This window comes from Cicer arietinum, chromosome 2 (genome assembly GCF_000331145.2).
Source record: "Cicer arietinum cultivar CDC Frontier isolate Library 1 chromosome 2, Cicar.CDCFrontier_v2.0, whole genome shotgun sequence".
In the NCBI taxonomy this organism is placed as follows: Eukaryota; Viridiplantae; Streptophyta; class Magnoliopsida; order Fabales; family Fabaceae; genus Cicer; species Cicer arietinum.
Window position 1 is genome coordinate 33,480,731 of NC_021161.2, and position 15,374 is coordinate 33,496,104.

A 15,374-nucleotide genomic window follows, 5' to 3' on the forward strand; every position below is an offset into this window, starting at 1 on the left:
TATTTCTCAACAACCTTTTAATCAAACAATGACACTTATGAAGGAGACACAATCTTTTGAAACTTGGTCTCACTGTGGAAAAAATAGATTGTTGTGTAAATGATTGTATGTTATTCTACATTGATGAATGTAAACAATTAAAAGAATGCAAGTTTTGTAATGCACCTCGTTAGGAGATAAAAAAAATATAGGTAGGGATAAATTCAAAGAAGTACTTATGAAGATAATGCATTATTTACCGCTAATTGCAAAACTTAAGAGACTAAGTGCTTCGATGAACTCAACTCCACATATGAGATGACATTATAAAAATAGACGAGAACCAGGAGTGATGTGTTATCCATCAGATAGAGAGGCTTGGAAACACTTTGATCAAATTTATCCTGACTTTGTTGTTGAACCGAGGAATGTAAGGTTGAGATTGTATGCCGGTGGTTTTACACCATTTAATCATACTACCTCACATTATTCATATTGGTCGATAATTGTCACTCCTTACAATCTTCGTCCAGAACTATGCATGACAACTCCCTACATGTTTCTCACTTTGATTATTCCTGGACCACATAATCCAAAGAGCAAGATAGATGTGTATTTGCAACCTTTTATAGATGAGCTCAAATTTTTATGGAATGAAGTAGTACTTACATATGATATTTTCAAAAAATTGAATTTTATAATAAAATATTCATTAATGTGGACTATTAATGATTTTCTTGCATATGGTATGTTGTTTGGTTGGAGTACAAAAAAGAAATTAGCATGTCCATATGCATGAGTCAATCCAATACTTTTTTCTTGAAACATGGTGGTAAGTGTTATTGGTTGATTCTCATCATCAATTTTTACCTATGGATCACGTATTTTGATGAAATAAGGATGCATTTTACAAGAATCGAATAGAAAAGTCTCAACCTCCACAACGGTTAACTGAGGATGATGTGTTGGAAGAAGTTTGTTATCTCCCTAAAATAACTGAGGTTGATCCGTGTATATGTGATGGATTTGGAGTGAATCATAATTGAAAAAAATAAAGTATCTTTTGGGAGTTGCCTTATTGAAAAACCAACTTTATAAGACATAATCTTGATGTAATGCATATTGAGAAGAATGTGTTTGATAATATTTTCAACACAGTGATGGATATCAAAGTATCTTTTGGGACACTAATTCAGTCTCAAAAATCGATCACAAAATCGGTCACAAAATTTAGTCCCAAAATCCATCAAAAAATTCGGTCACTAAATCGGTCGCTATTAGATATATTGACCGATTTTTCCATTTAGTTACCAAAAAATTGATCTCTAAAAGTGTTTTCTTTCTAATAGTGTCCACCTAATAATTTTTTTTCCTATAATTATATTAAATTACATACCTACAATAATAATAATAGTAATGTATTTTATTTATTGTACCACAAATTTAAGAGTTTATTTGTTAATCACTTTCAGAGTAAATATTTTTATACTGTCGATACATCACAACTATTTATGGACATGACTTTTTATTTAAACAATCAAACGAAATATTAAAATAATAGAATTCTAAAGCTCTATATTCTGGTTGTGACGAAGAATGAAAAACAATTGAATGTTTCTTACTTTTCCATGGAATTAAAGAGTTGTCAAGAGAAAAACAAAAGTTTGTTGTCATCTTCTAGATCTGATATGAGTTCCACTCAAAATCGCAAAACAACTGGAGAGTTGAAATAGAATAATGGATGTTGTTGTGAAAAATCTTTTTCTAGTTTACCTTCAAATAATTTAGAATCCTTAGTGCAGCCTAGAGATGAGTGGCAAAAGGAGAAGAGAGGAATTGATGTATAATTTATACAAACAATATAAGATATGTCGAAGAATTAACATGTAGCCTAAAGCTGTTTTTTATTTATTTATTTTATCTAAATTCATCTCTCTAAATTATTTTATTTCCTCCTTTTAGTTAAATAATTAATTTTCTACACAAATTTACTTCTTTTTTGTGTATTTTATTTATGATTTAGTCATTAGAGTGCGACATTGATTTGTTATTTATCATAGTATGTTATATTTTGTTTTTCAATTTTAGTGTGGTGTCTATAGAATCAAATGACTCGTTTTGTCGATACTATATTTTAGGCAACAAACTTATGGAAGCTAACACCAAATTCAACACTATCTCAACTTTACAAATGACTTATCAATACGTAGTTGAATTTGTCATGTCAGATATCACCTATAATCGATATGAACGTACACCAACAAATATTTCTTTTTTCCAAAGATGGATAAGAATAAAAATCATACATCTCATATTATTCTTAACCATTGACTAGTAGAAGACTATAGTTTAATTGTTAAGATTAAAATTTTGATTAAAATATTTTTCATTAATTTCTGCAATTTTTATGTGTATTATTCATGTACTTTTTGTTTTATTAATCATTAAATTTTATTATATTATTTTTATTCTAGTGTGAATTAAATTTATTTTCTTGTCAATCTATCCATTTGTGTTCAAAAACCAATTGGATCACATAAGGGTTGTCAAAATTTTAAACAAAGCTTAAAATCAAATTCATGGATGTGGAAGTTGGTTTAGAAACCAACAACCCTAATCTTCAAGTAAAGTCAAGGGTATATTTTCTTTGGGTAAGGAAATATCCACTTCAAAATCCAAAAGATATTTAAATATTTCAAAATCATCAATATTGAACTTTTTATCTTGTAATTGTTTTAATACTTTGTATATCAAGTAGTCCAACAATAACAAGATCATCAAGTAGACAGATTCCATGACATTGTTATGTTTATTTTCCTTCCTGGGTTGTTAATATACTCTTAATAATTAAAATAACTATGTTAACATCTTATATGCCTATGTTTGGTTTTACTTTTGGAGCATGTAAAATTGATTTGAACAAGATCATCAACGTAAGTTAAAATAATAAAAAAAAGGACTTATTTTTTTTTTTTTAAAAAAAGGAGTATTCACTACGCGAAAAAACGCATATTACAGCGCTTTTTTAAAGCCATTTACAGCGCTTTTTCAAAAAAAATAAGCGCTGTGGAATCGAGCGCTGTAAATGATACAACAGCGCTTTTAAAAAAACGCTATAAAACATGTAAATACAACGCGCGCTTGTTATGCACATTTTACAGCGCTTCTTCACAAAAAAGCGCTGTAATATGCACCCCATTATATGAGTTATGAGTCTGCTTTTAGAGCGCTTTTTAACACAAGCGCTGTAAAATGCACACCCATAATTTCATATATGGGTGCGCATTTTACATCGCTTTCTCAAAAAAGCGCTGTAATATGCCCAACCATAATTTCATATATGGGTGGGCATATTACAGAGCTTTTTTGAGAAAGCGCTATAAAATGCCCACCCATAATTTCATATAATGGGTCTGCATTTTACAGCGCTTTTCTTGTACATTTTACAGCGCTTTCTCACGAAAGCGCTGTAAAATGTGCACCATTAAAGCGCTTTAGAACAACATTTTACAGCGCTTTTTAAAAAAAGCGCTGTAAAATGTGTGTTTTTTTTTTTAAACGCTGTAAATTAATTATTTGAAATGAAAAGCGCTTTTTATGCTTAACCAATTTTTTGTTGTTGTAGGGCACATTGGGTGCTATTTGCAATCAATGCGGTCTCTGAAGTGATATACTATTTGGATCCCGTGCACGGCGATTACACCAATCACCCCGGAATAAAGAATATGCTCGACACGTAAGTAATATTCATTTATTTCTTACATATATATATTTATATATATATATATATAAATATATATATGTAAGAAATAAATGAATATTACTTACGTGTCGAGCATATTCTTTATTCCGGGGTGATTGGTGTAATCGCCGTGCACGGGATCCAAATAGTATATCACTTCAGAGACCGCATTGATTGCAAATAGCACCCAATGTGCCCTACAACAACAAAAAATTGGTTAAGCAATTTTGTTTATAGACAACTAATAAATTAAATTCTCATCAATTAAAAAAGATAAAATTACGTACCCTGAATTATATGGTGCCAAGAACAATTTATCACTTTCTTTATTTCTTAAAAACATATCTACAATGTAGTGTTTTACATTGTCTGGATCGAGTTTGAACATCGACATCTTATGCGGAGACAAGAATGAGTATTTATTTGACAGTTTCCTCGTGCACACGACCTTCTCGTACAAAAACCTTCAATGAAAATTTTAAACTAGATTAATTACCAATACATTTAATTAATTACAAATAAATGCAATTAAAAGTATTTTTTACCTTATGTACAAGCTGATTACAGTAACACTCAGCTCCTTATGTTCGAGAAGATCGTACATTTGCTCCTTTTCGAGGTATTCAATATACTCATCTCCAAAGATGTCTTGATTCATTTGTACAATGGGCGAATCGTTGCTGCTGCCCATGTTCCTTTTTATTTGGATGTCAAGACACGCCCCGTATTTACCAAGGCGTGGCTGACTTTTATTAGGAGCAGCAGCAGCAGCGACCGATTTTCCCCGATCCAGATTTTTTGTTGCTGCAAGTTTTGCAGCTTTATTACCCTCCAGCCTTTGTAGTTTGGCAGCCCTATTAACCTCCAATTTTTGAGGTCTGCTGCCTTTTTTTGGCTGTAGGGGTGGTTTATTTATTTGGACCTACAAAAATGAGGTAAAATGTTAGTTTATTGAATCTGAAAAAATAAAAAACCTTAGGCAATAAATGTGACAAACCTTTTCGGGAGATGTAACTGATTTGTCCTTGGGAATCTTTTTTTCGAGGGCAACAAGGTGTGTGGGCCATGCCACGTAACTGCCAATAGCGTCGCTTAAGAACTTCATATCTCCATCGTTGTCCGGTATGGGCAACGGTGCAGTTGGTTCGAAAGCAACCGTAGGCGATACTTTGACATGGCCCGCGGGGATCGGAATATTGTGCAATACTTCTCCCGAAGTATTGTGCAATATTCCTTTTCCCACCTTCCGTTGAGTCGGCGAGGACAAGTATAGGACACATGTAGTGACACCCTACATCAATAGTTAAAACATAAGTACAGTTAATATATAAGTTTGTTTAATACATAAGTAATTACATAAGCAAGTAAGTAGTAAGTAATTAATTACCTCGGGAATACTCTTCAAACCGACGTTGCAACTCCCGGTTTCACTCTCCATTTGTATTTCAGGTTGGAGCTGAACCGGAAGTTGCTTGTCTTTATTCGTATTCACCAAGAGTGCCACTTGCTCCGATAAGATTCTGAGCTTCTCTAATACTTCCTCGTTGGAAGGTTTTTGGCGCTTCTCTTGAGGAAAAAAGCTTTTGGGAGTTACGCCAAATCCTTTCCCCCTCACTCGACCGGAATACTCAGGGACATTAAACACTTTCCCAAGAATGTCCCTGCACGTATCCTTGTTGCCCTCTTGAGTTTCAGAACTTTGTTCAATAGTTTCCTAAAATACATGTAACATTAAAAAGATAAGTTCAATAGCATTTTTAAAATACAATATTAAAAAATATTAAAGTGATAATATACTTACACAAAGTTCTACAACTTTCTTGACATTTTCATTATCAACCACTCCTTCTTTGTTAACACGCGCTTCCTTCCATAAGATATGACGACCCAAGGGTTGATCGGCTTGGGTGTCTTTTCTCTATTCGTTAAAATCATAAACAAAATAATACAAATTAGTTACACACTATAGTTTATAATACAAATTACAAGTGATGTTTAATTACTTACAATTTTTTGTTCAAGGCGTGCATATCCCATACGTGATTTCTTGTATGGGTGTTTTGGGTTGCTTGCCCGTTCGCGATTTGCCTTACTAATATTCTATATAAAAAAAAAATAGCAATTGTGTAAAAATTTAAAATACGCTACGAATATGAATAATAAAACACAAATGCTAATAAATTAATCACTTACGACAAACGCCGGGTCAGAACGTTTGGAAACAAATGCACTCCATTCATCCTTTGATATATAATGTTGATATATCTTTGGAGGTTCAGCATTTGTGTTTCCTTCTCTATCTTTTAGATAGAAATTTGAGAGATGGGATCTAAATCCACGATGGATTTTCCCAGCAACTCTCAAAACATATGACTTTCGTTCCTCATCAAGAACAAAAGTGGTCTGCAATGAAAACAATTATAAGTAATGTATTTTACAGAAAAAAAATTATAAATGACAAAAGAGTAGATCAAAATATTTACTTGAATGTCATTCCAGATGATATCTTTGGCATCCTTCAACGCCTTATCTCTCCAGTTGTCTATTGTTATTGGGACATTTTGACGAACAACAGCCCCAATGTAGCTTACAAACATGGAGCTGTTGGGGTCAACTGGCTGACCACTCTCGTTCCAGCCAACCTAATAAACTCATATAGTAAGTACATGCCCTAAACCCTAAAAAAAGATAAAAAAACACACAGCAAACAGAGTATATATAGTATACCTCAAATTTAATGCCACTGCTCCGTGCTTTAATCACCCTTTGCATGATAGTTGCACCACGTTTGACTTCTTTTTCGTAAGTCTTAGAGGTGCCAACTTCTTCATTTTGAACTTCTAAATCTTTGTTTGTATCCATTTAACTACAACAAGTTCAACATGCACTTTAGTATAACATCAACAAGCTCAACATGGATCATGCATTATTATAAACAAACTCAACATGTATCAGTATATCTTAAAAAAGCTCAACATGCATTCTAATGATTACAAAAATTTAATAACATCAATACCTGAATAATGATGGTTCGAAGAAAGACGAAATGCAAAGAAAAGAGGGTTTGCAGAAAGTTCACAGAAATATGGTTCACAGAAATACGGTTTGAAGAAATACGTAATGAGGGTTACGTATTTCAATGAAAATATATTGTGTGAAATGGGAGAGATGATCTTGGATGGAAATAAGGTTCGAAATGAAGGAGATGATCGTGGAAATAAGGTTCGTAAAGGACGGGATGATAGGGTTTGCAAAAGAAGAGAAGAAATGAAGGTTGAGATGAAGGTTACGTAATGAAGAGGAAACTGAAGAGGTAACTGTTATATATACGTAACACTTTTACAGCGCTTTTTATAAGCCTTTTACAGCGCTTATTTTGTAAAGCGCTCTAAAAGGCTTCTTTAGTTAAATTTTTAAAAGGCTCTTTTACAGCGCTTTTTTCAAATAAGCGCTGTAAAAGACCTCCGTGTGTTATTATGTTATTTGAATGCCTTTTACAGCGCTTTTTTCAAATAAGCGCTGTAAAAGACCTCCGTGTGTTATTATGTTATTTGAATGCCTTTTACAGCGCTTTTTTCAAATAAGCGCTGTAAAAGACCTCCGTGTGTTATTATGTTATATGAATGCCTTTTACAGCGCTTTCACACATAAGCGCTCTAAAAGGCTTCTTTAGTTAAATTTTTAAAAGGCTCTTTTACAGCGCTTTTTTCAAATAAGCGCTGTAAAAGACCTCCGTGTGTTATTATGTTATATGAATGCCTTTTACAGCGCTTTCACACATAAGCGCTCTAAAAGGCTTCTTTAGTTAAATTTTTAAAAGGCTCTTTTACAGCGCTTTTTTCAAATAAGCGCTGTAAAAGACCTCCGTGTGTTATTATGTTATTTGAATGCCTTTTACAGCGCTTTTACACATAAGCGCTCTAAAATGTCTCTTTATGTTAATTTTAAGAGGCTCTTTTACAGCGCTTTTCCCAAATAAGCGCTGTAAAAGACCTCCGTGTGTTATTATGTTATATGAATGTTTTTTAAAGCCTTTTACAGCGCTTTTCCACATAAGCGCTCTAAAATGTCTCTTTATGTTAATTTTAAAAGGCTCTTTTACAGCGCTTTTTCCAAATAAGCGCTGTAAAAGGCCTTATTGTTTTTGTGTTTTGTTATGTTATGTTATTTTTTAAACAAGCTCAACATGCATGCAAAACCCACATAGTAGTAACTGGTCACCACAAAAATCCCTTCCTCTTCACCAAACTCTTCTCCTTTTATGCATCTTCTTCACAAACATCAAAGCTTACTCTTTCACAATTCAATCTCCACCTCAACACCCTTTTTATCTCTTTACATTCTCTTTCCTTCTTAAATCGAAACTTAATTGGTATTCAGGATCATTGCCATGTTGCGAAAAATGGGTTTGTGTCTGGTGTTTTTGGGGATTCCCATGATGCGTACAAGGTGTTTGAAGAAATGGGTTTGTGTCTGATGTTTTTTGGATTCCCATGATGCGTACAAGGTGTTTGAAGAAATGGGTTTGTGTCTGATGTTTTTTGGATTCCCATGATGCGTACAAGGTGTTTGAAGAAATTAGGTGTCTGATGAATATTATTTTTAAAGCTTTTTTACAGCGCTTTGTCAAATAAGCGCTGTAAAATGTCTTTTTTACTCACTTTCAAAAGAGTCGTTTACAGCGCTTTGTGTGAAAAGCGCTGTAAAAGGTATAAAACACTCATTATTTTATTTTTAAAAGGATCTTTTACAGCGCTTTTTAAGATAAGCGCTGTAAAATGTCTCTTTATTTTATTTTTGTGTTTGGTTTATTTGGGTTGGGATGACATTAAAAACATTTTTATCATTGTTTATTGGATTAAAAATATTGTTATCATTGTCTTTATCACAATACTTTAGGAGATGATGAATTATTAGAAATGAGTATTCTGAAGAATCTATATATATATATGCACTGAGCAAAAGAGAATCTCTCTATTCAGTTCAGTTCAGTTCATGTAAATTACTAATTTATATTCAGTTCAGTTCATGTAAATCAAGCTAAATATAAAACACTCATTGTTACATGAACTTGGTATAAAACACTCAAATCAAGCTAAATATAAGCAGAAAATAAATTAATCAGAAAATAAATTAATCAGAACTTAGTATAAAACACTCAATTCAGATTACATGCATATTTACAATAACACAGTTCAGATTACATGCATAGCTTATATAAAACAATTAAACATATATATACATTAAGATGCCCTTCTTCTTTTCCTGGTGACATTCACATTTGTTTGTCCATTTACAATACGAAACGATGGATTAATCCAAATTCCCTCATCATGATCATCTCTAAGATATAAACCATCATCAGTTGAATCAATTTCATGTGGTTGTTGTGATGTTGCAAATAAAAGATCATTACCAACATCTTCATCATTATTGTTATCATCACTTATTTTATTGGTCGATAGGACAACAGACCATTTATCATTAGAAGGATCAGTGACATAAAACACTTGTTGAGCTTGCGACGCTAAAATAAAAGGCTCGTCTTTGTATCCCACCCTATTAAAATCGACAAGCAAGAATCCTGACTCATCAATCCGAACGCCATTATTATTATCGACCCACTTGCAACCAAATATGGGAACACGAAACATTGTGTAGTCTAACTCCCATATGCGCTCGATAACCCCAAAATATGATAGATTTGCATATATTGGGTTTTTGTCTTTTGCACTTGAGACATGCATCGCTTCAGCTACGAGAGTGACTCCACTATTTTGCATAGTGGTCTGATCATCTTGTTCTTTGGTATAAAATGTGTAGCCGTTAATAACATAACCAGTGTAAGAAAAGACATGTAAGCTCGGACCATTTGCTAGCCACCTCAATCTATTTGAAATTGATCCGGGGTCTATATCAAATTTTGACATTATGTGATTTTTTAACCATGTTACAAAACTTCGATTGTGCTCTCGAGTTATCCAATTTTGATTCCTATTCATGTTCAAACGAGATAACTGATCAATGTGTATTGTAACATACGGTTGAACCTCATCATCATTGTGCAGAACATACAATTGTGCCTGCTCCCATTCTGTCCTTGATATAGTCAGTAGTCTCCTTCCAGTTATCCCTTCTCCTGATAGTCTTCCCGAATGACGAGACATGGGAAGCCCTATGGATTCAACATTGGACAGATATTCAGTACAAAATTCAGCAGCCTCTTCAACAATGTATCGTTCAGCAATACAACCTTCTGGTCGACTTCTACTTTTTACGTACCCTTTTAATATTTTCATATATCGTTCTATCGGATACATCCATCTCATATAAGCTGGCCCACAAAGTTGTGTCTCCTTAACCAGATGAACAGTAAGGTGAACCATTATATCAAAAAACGATGGTGGGAAATACATTTCAAGCTCACACAAAGTAACAACAATTTCCCTCTGCAATGTCGGTAATTTCTGAGGGTCGATCACTTTACTACAAATTTCCCTGAAGAAGAAACATAATCTAGTTAAGGCTAGTCGAACTTTTTCAGGTAAAATGGAACGTATACCTATTGGTAGCAAATGCTCCATTATAATATGACAATCATGGGTCTTCAAACCTTTTAACTTGAGGTCTTTCATACAAACCAAATTTTTAATGTTCGAAGAGTATCCTTCTGGAACTTTAACTTCGTGTAGAAATTTACATAAAACAATTTTTTCCTTTCTAGATAGAGTATGAGCGGCTGGAGGTAGATATGTGCGATTTCCTTTCTTTACTGGAGCCAGTTCATTTCTTATTCCCATATCGACCAAGTCCAATCTTGCATTGACGCCATCTTTAGACTTTCCTGGAACATTGAGTAACGTACCAATAACACTTTCAAATACATTTTTTTCAATATGCATCACATCGAGGAAATGTCTTACATACAATGACTTCCAATATGGCAATTCAAAGAAAATTGACTTTTTCTTCCACCCAGTTTTCACCAGCTCTCCCGCAAAAGGTTTGCCAAATTTATTGGTCAAACCTTGTACTTTTTCAAGTATTTGATATCCAGTCGGTGCTAAAGGAGCTTTACCTTCCTCTGATTTTCCATTGAATGCATTTCTCCACCCACGATACTGATGACTATAAGGTAAAAATCTACGATGTCCAAGAAACACATTCTTCTTACAATGTTTCAACCGCATCCAATTTGTACTCTCTTCACATATAGGACATGCACACTGACCTTTAATGCTATATCCTGATAAATTACCATATGCTGGAAAATCATTAATTGTGCCGAACAACATAGCCCTCAAATTGAAACACTTTTTCCTATACCCATCATAAACTTCCACACTTGTCTCCCACATACTTTTTAAATCTTCGATTAGAGGAGTCAAGTATACGTCGATATCATTCCCCGGTTGTTTGGGTCCAGAAATTAACAGAGACAACATCATAAACTTACGCTTCATACATAACCATGGAGGTAGGTTATATATTACCAAAATCACAGGCCACGTGCTATGTGAGATGCTTTGAAGACCATGTGGATTCATTCCATCAGTAGAAAGTGCAAGTCTTAGATTTCTTGACTCTATCCCGAATTCAGGATACTCGTGATCAATTTTTGCCCATTGTGGGGAATCTGCAGGGTGTCGAAACATTCCATCTCTAATTCTTTCATCTGCATGCCATGTCAAGTGTTTTGAATCTTCTTCACTGCGATACATGCGCCTAAATCTTGGTATTATAGGAAAATACCACACGACTTTTGCTGGAGTAGATTCTTTCTTCTTATATCGAGAGACATTGCATTTCGGACACGCCTTAAGTAGTTCATATTCGTTTCGAAATAAAATGCAATCGTTAGGACACGCATGAATCCTTTCGTAACTCATTCCAATAGAACACAAAATCCGTTTAGCCTCGTAGGTTCGACTGGGAAGTTCATTATCATATGGCAACATATCTTTTATGAGTGTTAATAATTCTGTAAAGCTTTTATCAGACCATCCATTACTCGCTTTTAAGTTGTACAACTTTAATATCGCTGACAGTCTTGTGAATTTAGTACAACCATTATATAATTCTTTCTCTGCATCACTCAACAAACTTTCAAACATTTTAGGACAATCTCGAAGATCTTCTTCAACTGCTTTTGCAATCTCATCAACTCGGTCCGGCTCATATGTATCTGTATCGAAATCAGTTGAAGCATATGTAGAACTATTCTCAAAATTAATGTTTCCTTTTTTTTTCTCACCATGTCTTATCCAACATGTGTAGCTTTGATCAATTCCATTACATACTAGATGTCCTTCTAATTCATCTTCTCTAACACGTTTTCCAAAACAACATTTTAAACAAGGACAAACTACTCTATTTGCATGTGTGCTTACATCTCTTGAATGTAGGCCGATTTCAACATCGAGCAGACAAATGACACTTGGAGGTTGAGAAGGACAGGGACATGCGACCGACAGCAGATACGAGCAATAAAATGTGTGATCCATTATATTTTGGCATAAAAACGTATATAAATCTATACACTTAGATTCTTACCAAATATAAATTGAAAGGAATAAAGGAACAGAGAATCATACCAAGTTACCAACCAACACAAGAATCATACTCACGCAAGCAATGAATGACTATCGCAGTGACATCAAAATGCGCATTTTTCTTTCTCTCTCAGCATTCAATGCTTCTTGGCTGTACTCACGCCTTAGAATAATTTCCTGAACCATTTCGGTAATATCATCTAAAGAGTGCTGAATAAACCTTGCCATAGACTGTTGGGGTTTCTTTTTCGGTGCCGACGGAAGTGACGGAGTGGCCACCGTATGAGAGAGTGATGAAATCGGAGTACCTGGCGGGGAATCCATCACGGATAGAAAAACCTAAAAAAAAAATCAAAGAACCACAAAATAGCCACACAGACAAACCAAAAAAGAGTAAAACTAAAAAAAGTAACAATGAGAAAAGTGAGAGGGAGAGGGAGAACGAGAGATTGTAAAGTAGAGAGAGCTTTCGTTCCGATCGTTAGTGCGTAAACAACAACGTTGTTCTTGTGTTGATTGAGAACAGAACTGATCCATATAAATAAGATAGAGTTATTTGCGGGTTAAAGGCGGTGGCATTACAATCGTCTCTTTCTTTTTGTTTTTCTTTATTCTACCACTAAAAAAAATTAAGTATCATATTATTATCATTTTCTAATTATGTACTATATTACTATCATTATTTTTTAATTATGCATCATACTATTATCATTTTTAAAATTAAAATAGCTGCAACCGACTTTTCAAAATATTTTTATTTTATTTTAAATTAAGTAAAGGAGAATTGGTGTGGCAGAAATACATTCTTTAATTGCATTTTTTTAATTATGTTTTTATTAGTAGTACTAATAAAAACAAGTATAAAAAGTTTAGATACAAGTATAAGAAGTTTGATCAATTAACAATGACATTCATGCGTATGAGAGATTTGATAATTATAATTTGTAAATGTGAGATAATCCCACACATTATTATTATTTTTTTTGTTAACATCTTTCATAATAATAAATATACATTTTATTATTTAATAATTATTATTTTAGTTAAATAGTTAATTTAAGTAATTATTATTTTAATTAAAATATTAATTTAAATTTCATTAATTATTAATTTATGTTTCATTAATTATTAATTTAAGTAAATATTATTTTAATTAAAAAAATAAATACAATGTTAATTTTTTTATAATAATCATCTAATTAAATTTTATTTTTTATAATTATTAAAAAATTTAAATAAAATAGAGTTCATAAAAATAACAAAATTTAATTAAATATTATAATTAAAATACAAATACAAAATCAGAACCAACCAATCAGTGGAGGATTGATCTTAACGCACCGTACGATGATGGTCCTATCTGTGTTGTGGCTGGTGTCCACAATGAAGAAGTTGACGATTTTAGCGAGAATGAGGATGACGTTCTTGTTGAAGTTGTAGTCGATGACGATGATGATCAGGAACTAGTAGTAGAATATCCATATACTACAATTTATTTCTCTGACCCCCTCACATTTTTGCAACGTGACCTCCGACAACATGAATTACGTTGACGATGAATTTGTCAATTCTATGTCCCAAAACCAATCTTACCTTGTTCCAGATCTTGCAAATCTCCAAGTGGGGATGCAATTTCTCACAAAAGTTGTTGCAATGCAGTGTGTAAAAGAATATCATATGCACAATTCTATGTGCTTCGTCGTTGCACATTCTAAAAGTACTAGATGGATTGTCGGTTGTATAAATAAAAATTCTATGTGGAGGTATAGAATCTTGAATAGAAATAAATCAAACATCTTGAAGATCACAAAACTAGAAAGGGTCACACATATGCTCATGAAGAATGGTTTCACAAGATCACCCACAACTCTCTTTGGTTGTTATTTGTGAAAGCATCCTACTTCTTATAGAAAGGCATGGATTGCAAAAAAAAAGGCCATTGAAAGAATATACGAGAATTGGGAGGAATCATACAAAGGAATTCCAAGGTGGATCCTTGCTTTCAAACATTATCTTCCAAGCACTATTAGCGATATTGAAGTGCTATCCTTTATTGAGGATGACCAAGGAGTTCCTAGCAAACCTGTTTTCCACCGTCTCTTTTGGAGTTTCCAACCATGTATCAAAGGGTTTGATCATTATAAGTAAGTTGTTTCAGTTGATGCATTACGGTTGTATGGGAAGTATCGTAGGACCTTACTAATGGCAATCGCTCAGGATAGTGATGGCCATACCATTCCTATAGCACATTTCCTTATAAGTAGGGGTGTATGGGATTTAGTTGAACCGATTTTGACAAAACCCGATACTCTAACTGATCGATTATCTTTGGGGTTGTTTTGAGTTTTAAATCCATTTTTTTTTTAACTGGAGCCGAATAGATTCGATCAAGAACGGGTTGAGCTGGATTGGTGGGTTATAACATGTTTATTTTACTGGAGAAACATAAGTAACAATTTAATTGAATGAAAATATATTTAATACTTGAATGTCTCAAAAAACCAACAATCTCTCTCACACAAATACATAAATAAATCCAAAAATCTTCAAATACATAAATAAATTCAATAATCTTCAAATACATTACTTTCATCCTTACATACAACCCACCAACCATTTTAGTTTACTAATCAGTTGCAGATCTTGAACTAAAACATTGGAGTGACCAAATTTTTTAAATGTTAATAGATAAACCAAAAATATAATATTTATTGTATATAAGAATTTTAAGTTGTAAATTTACAAAAATATATTGAAGAAGTATAGTAAATTAAATTTTAGTTGACATTTTTAATAAATAAAAATTAGTTAGAATTTAGGTTGATTTTTTTTATAAGTATAGTAATTGTTTTTGTAATTTTTTGTATATAAGTTATTTCCTCTGATTTTTTGATATAGACATCTAGATTATAATTTGATCTATAAAAATTGATGTATTTGGTTGAAGGTCGTCTTAAAGATTTTGGAGGATTTTTTTTATCTAAATGCCTACTTTTAAAAAATGTTCACCAAAATGTCAATATATATATATATATATATATATATATATATATATATATATATATATAAAAAAATGCTCTATGTTGGCACGCGTTATTTGT

The 15,374-nt window shown here is 32.8% G+C and overlaps 1 protein-coding gene across 1 annotated transcript; it reads right to left on the minus strand.

The window, feature by feature from the left end:
• Positions 1-4,439: 4,439 nt before the first annotated feature.
• Positions 4,440-5,802, minus strand: LOC140919253 (uncharacterized). Its single transcript, XM_073364924.1, has 4 exons — positions 5,729-5,802; positions 5,523-5,639; positions 5,109-5,435; positions 4,440-5,012 (listed from the first exon to the last, which is right to left on the minus strand). The coding sequence occupies exons 1-4, from the start codon at positions 5,756-5,758 to the stop codon at positions 4,665-4,667; spliced, it is 822 nt and encodes a 273-aa protein (XP_073221025.1). The 5' UTR covers positions 5,759-5,802; the 3' UTR covers positions 4,440-4,664.
• Positions 5,803-15,374: the final 9,572 nt, after the last annotated feature.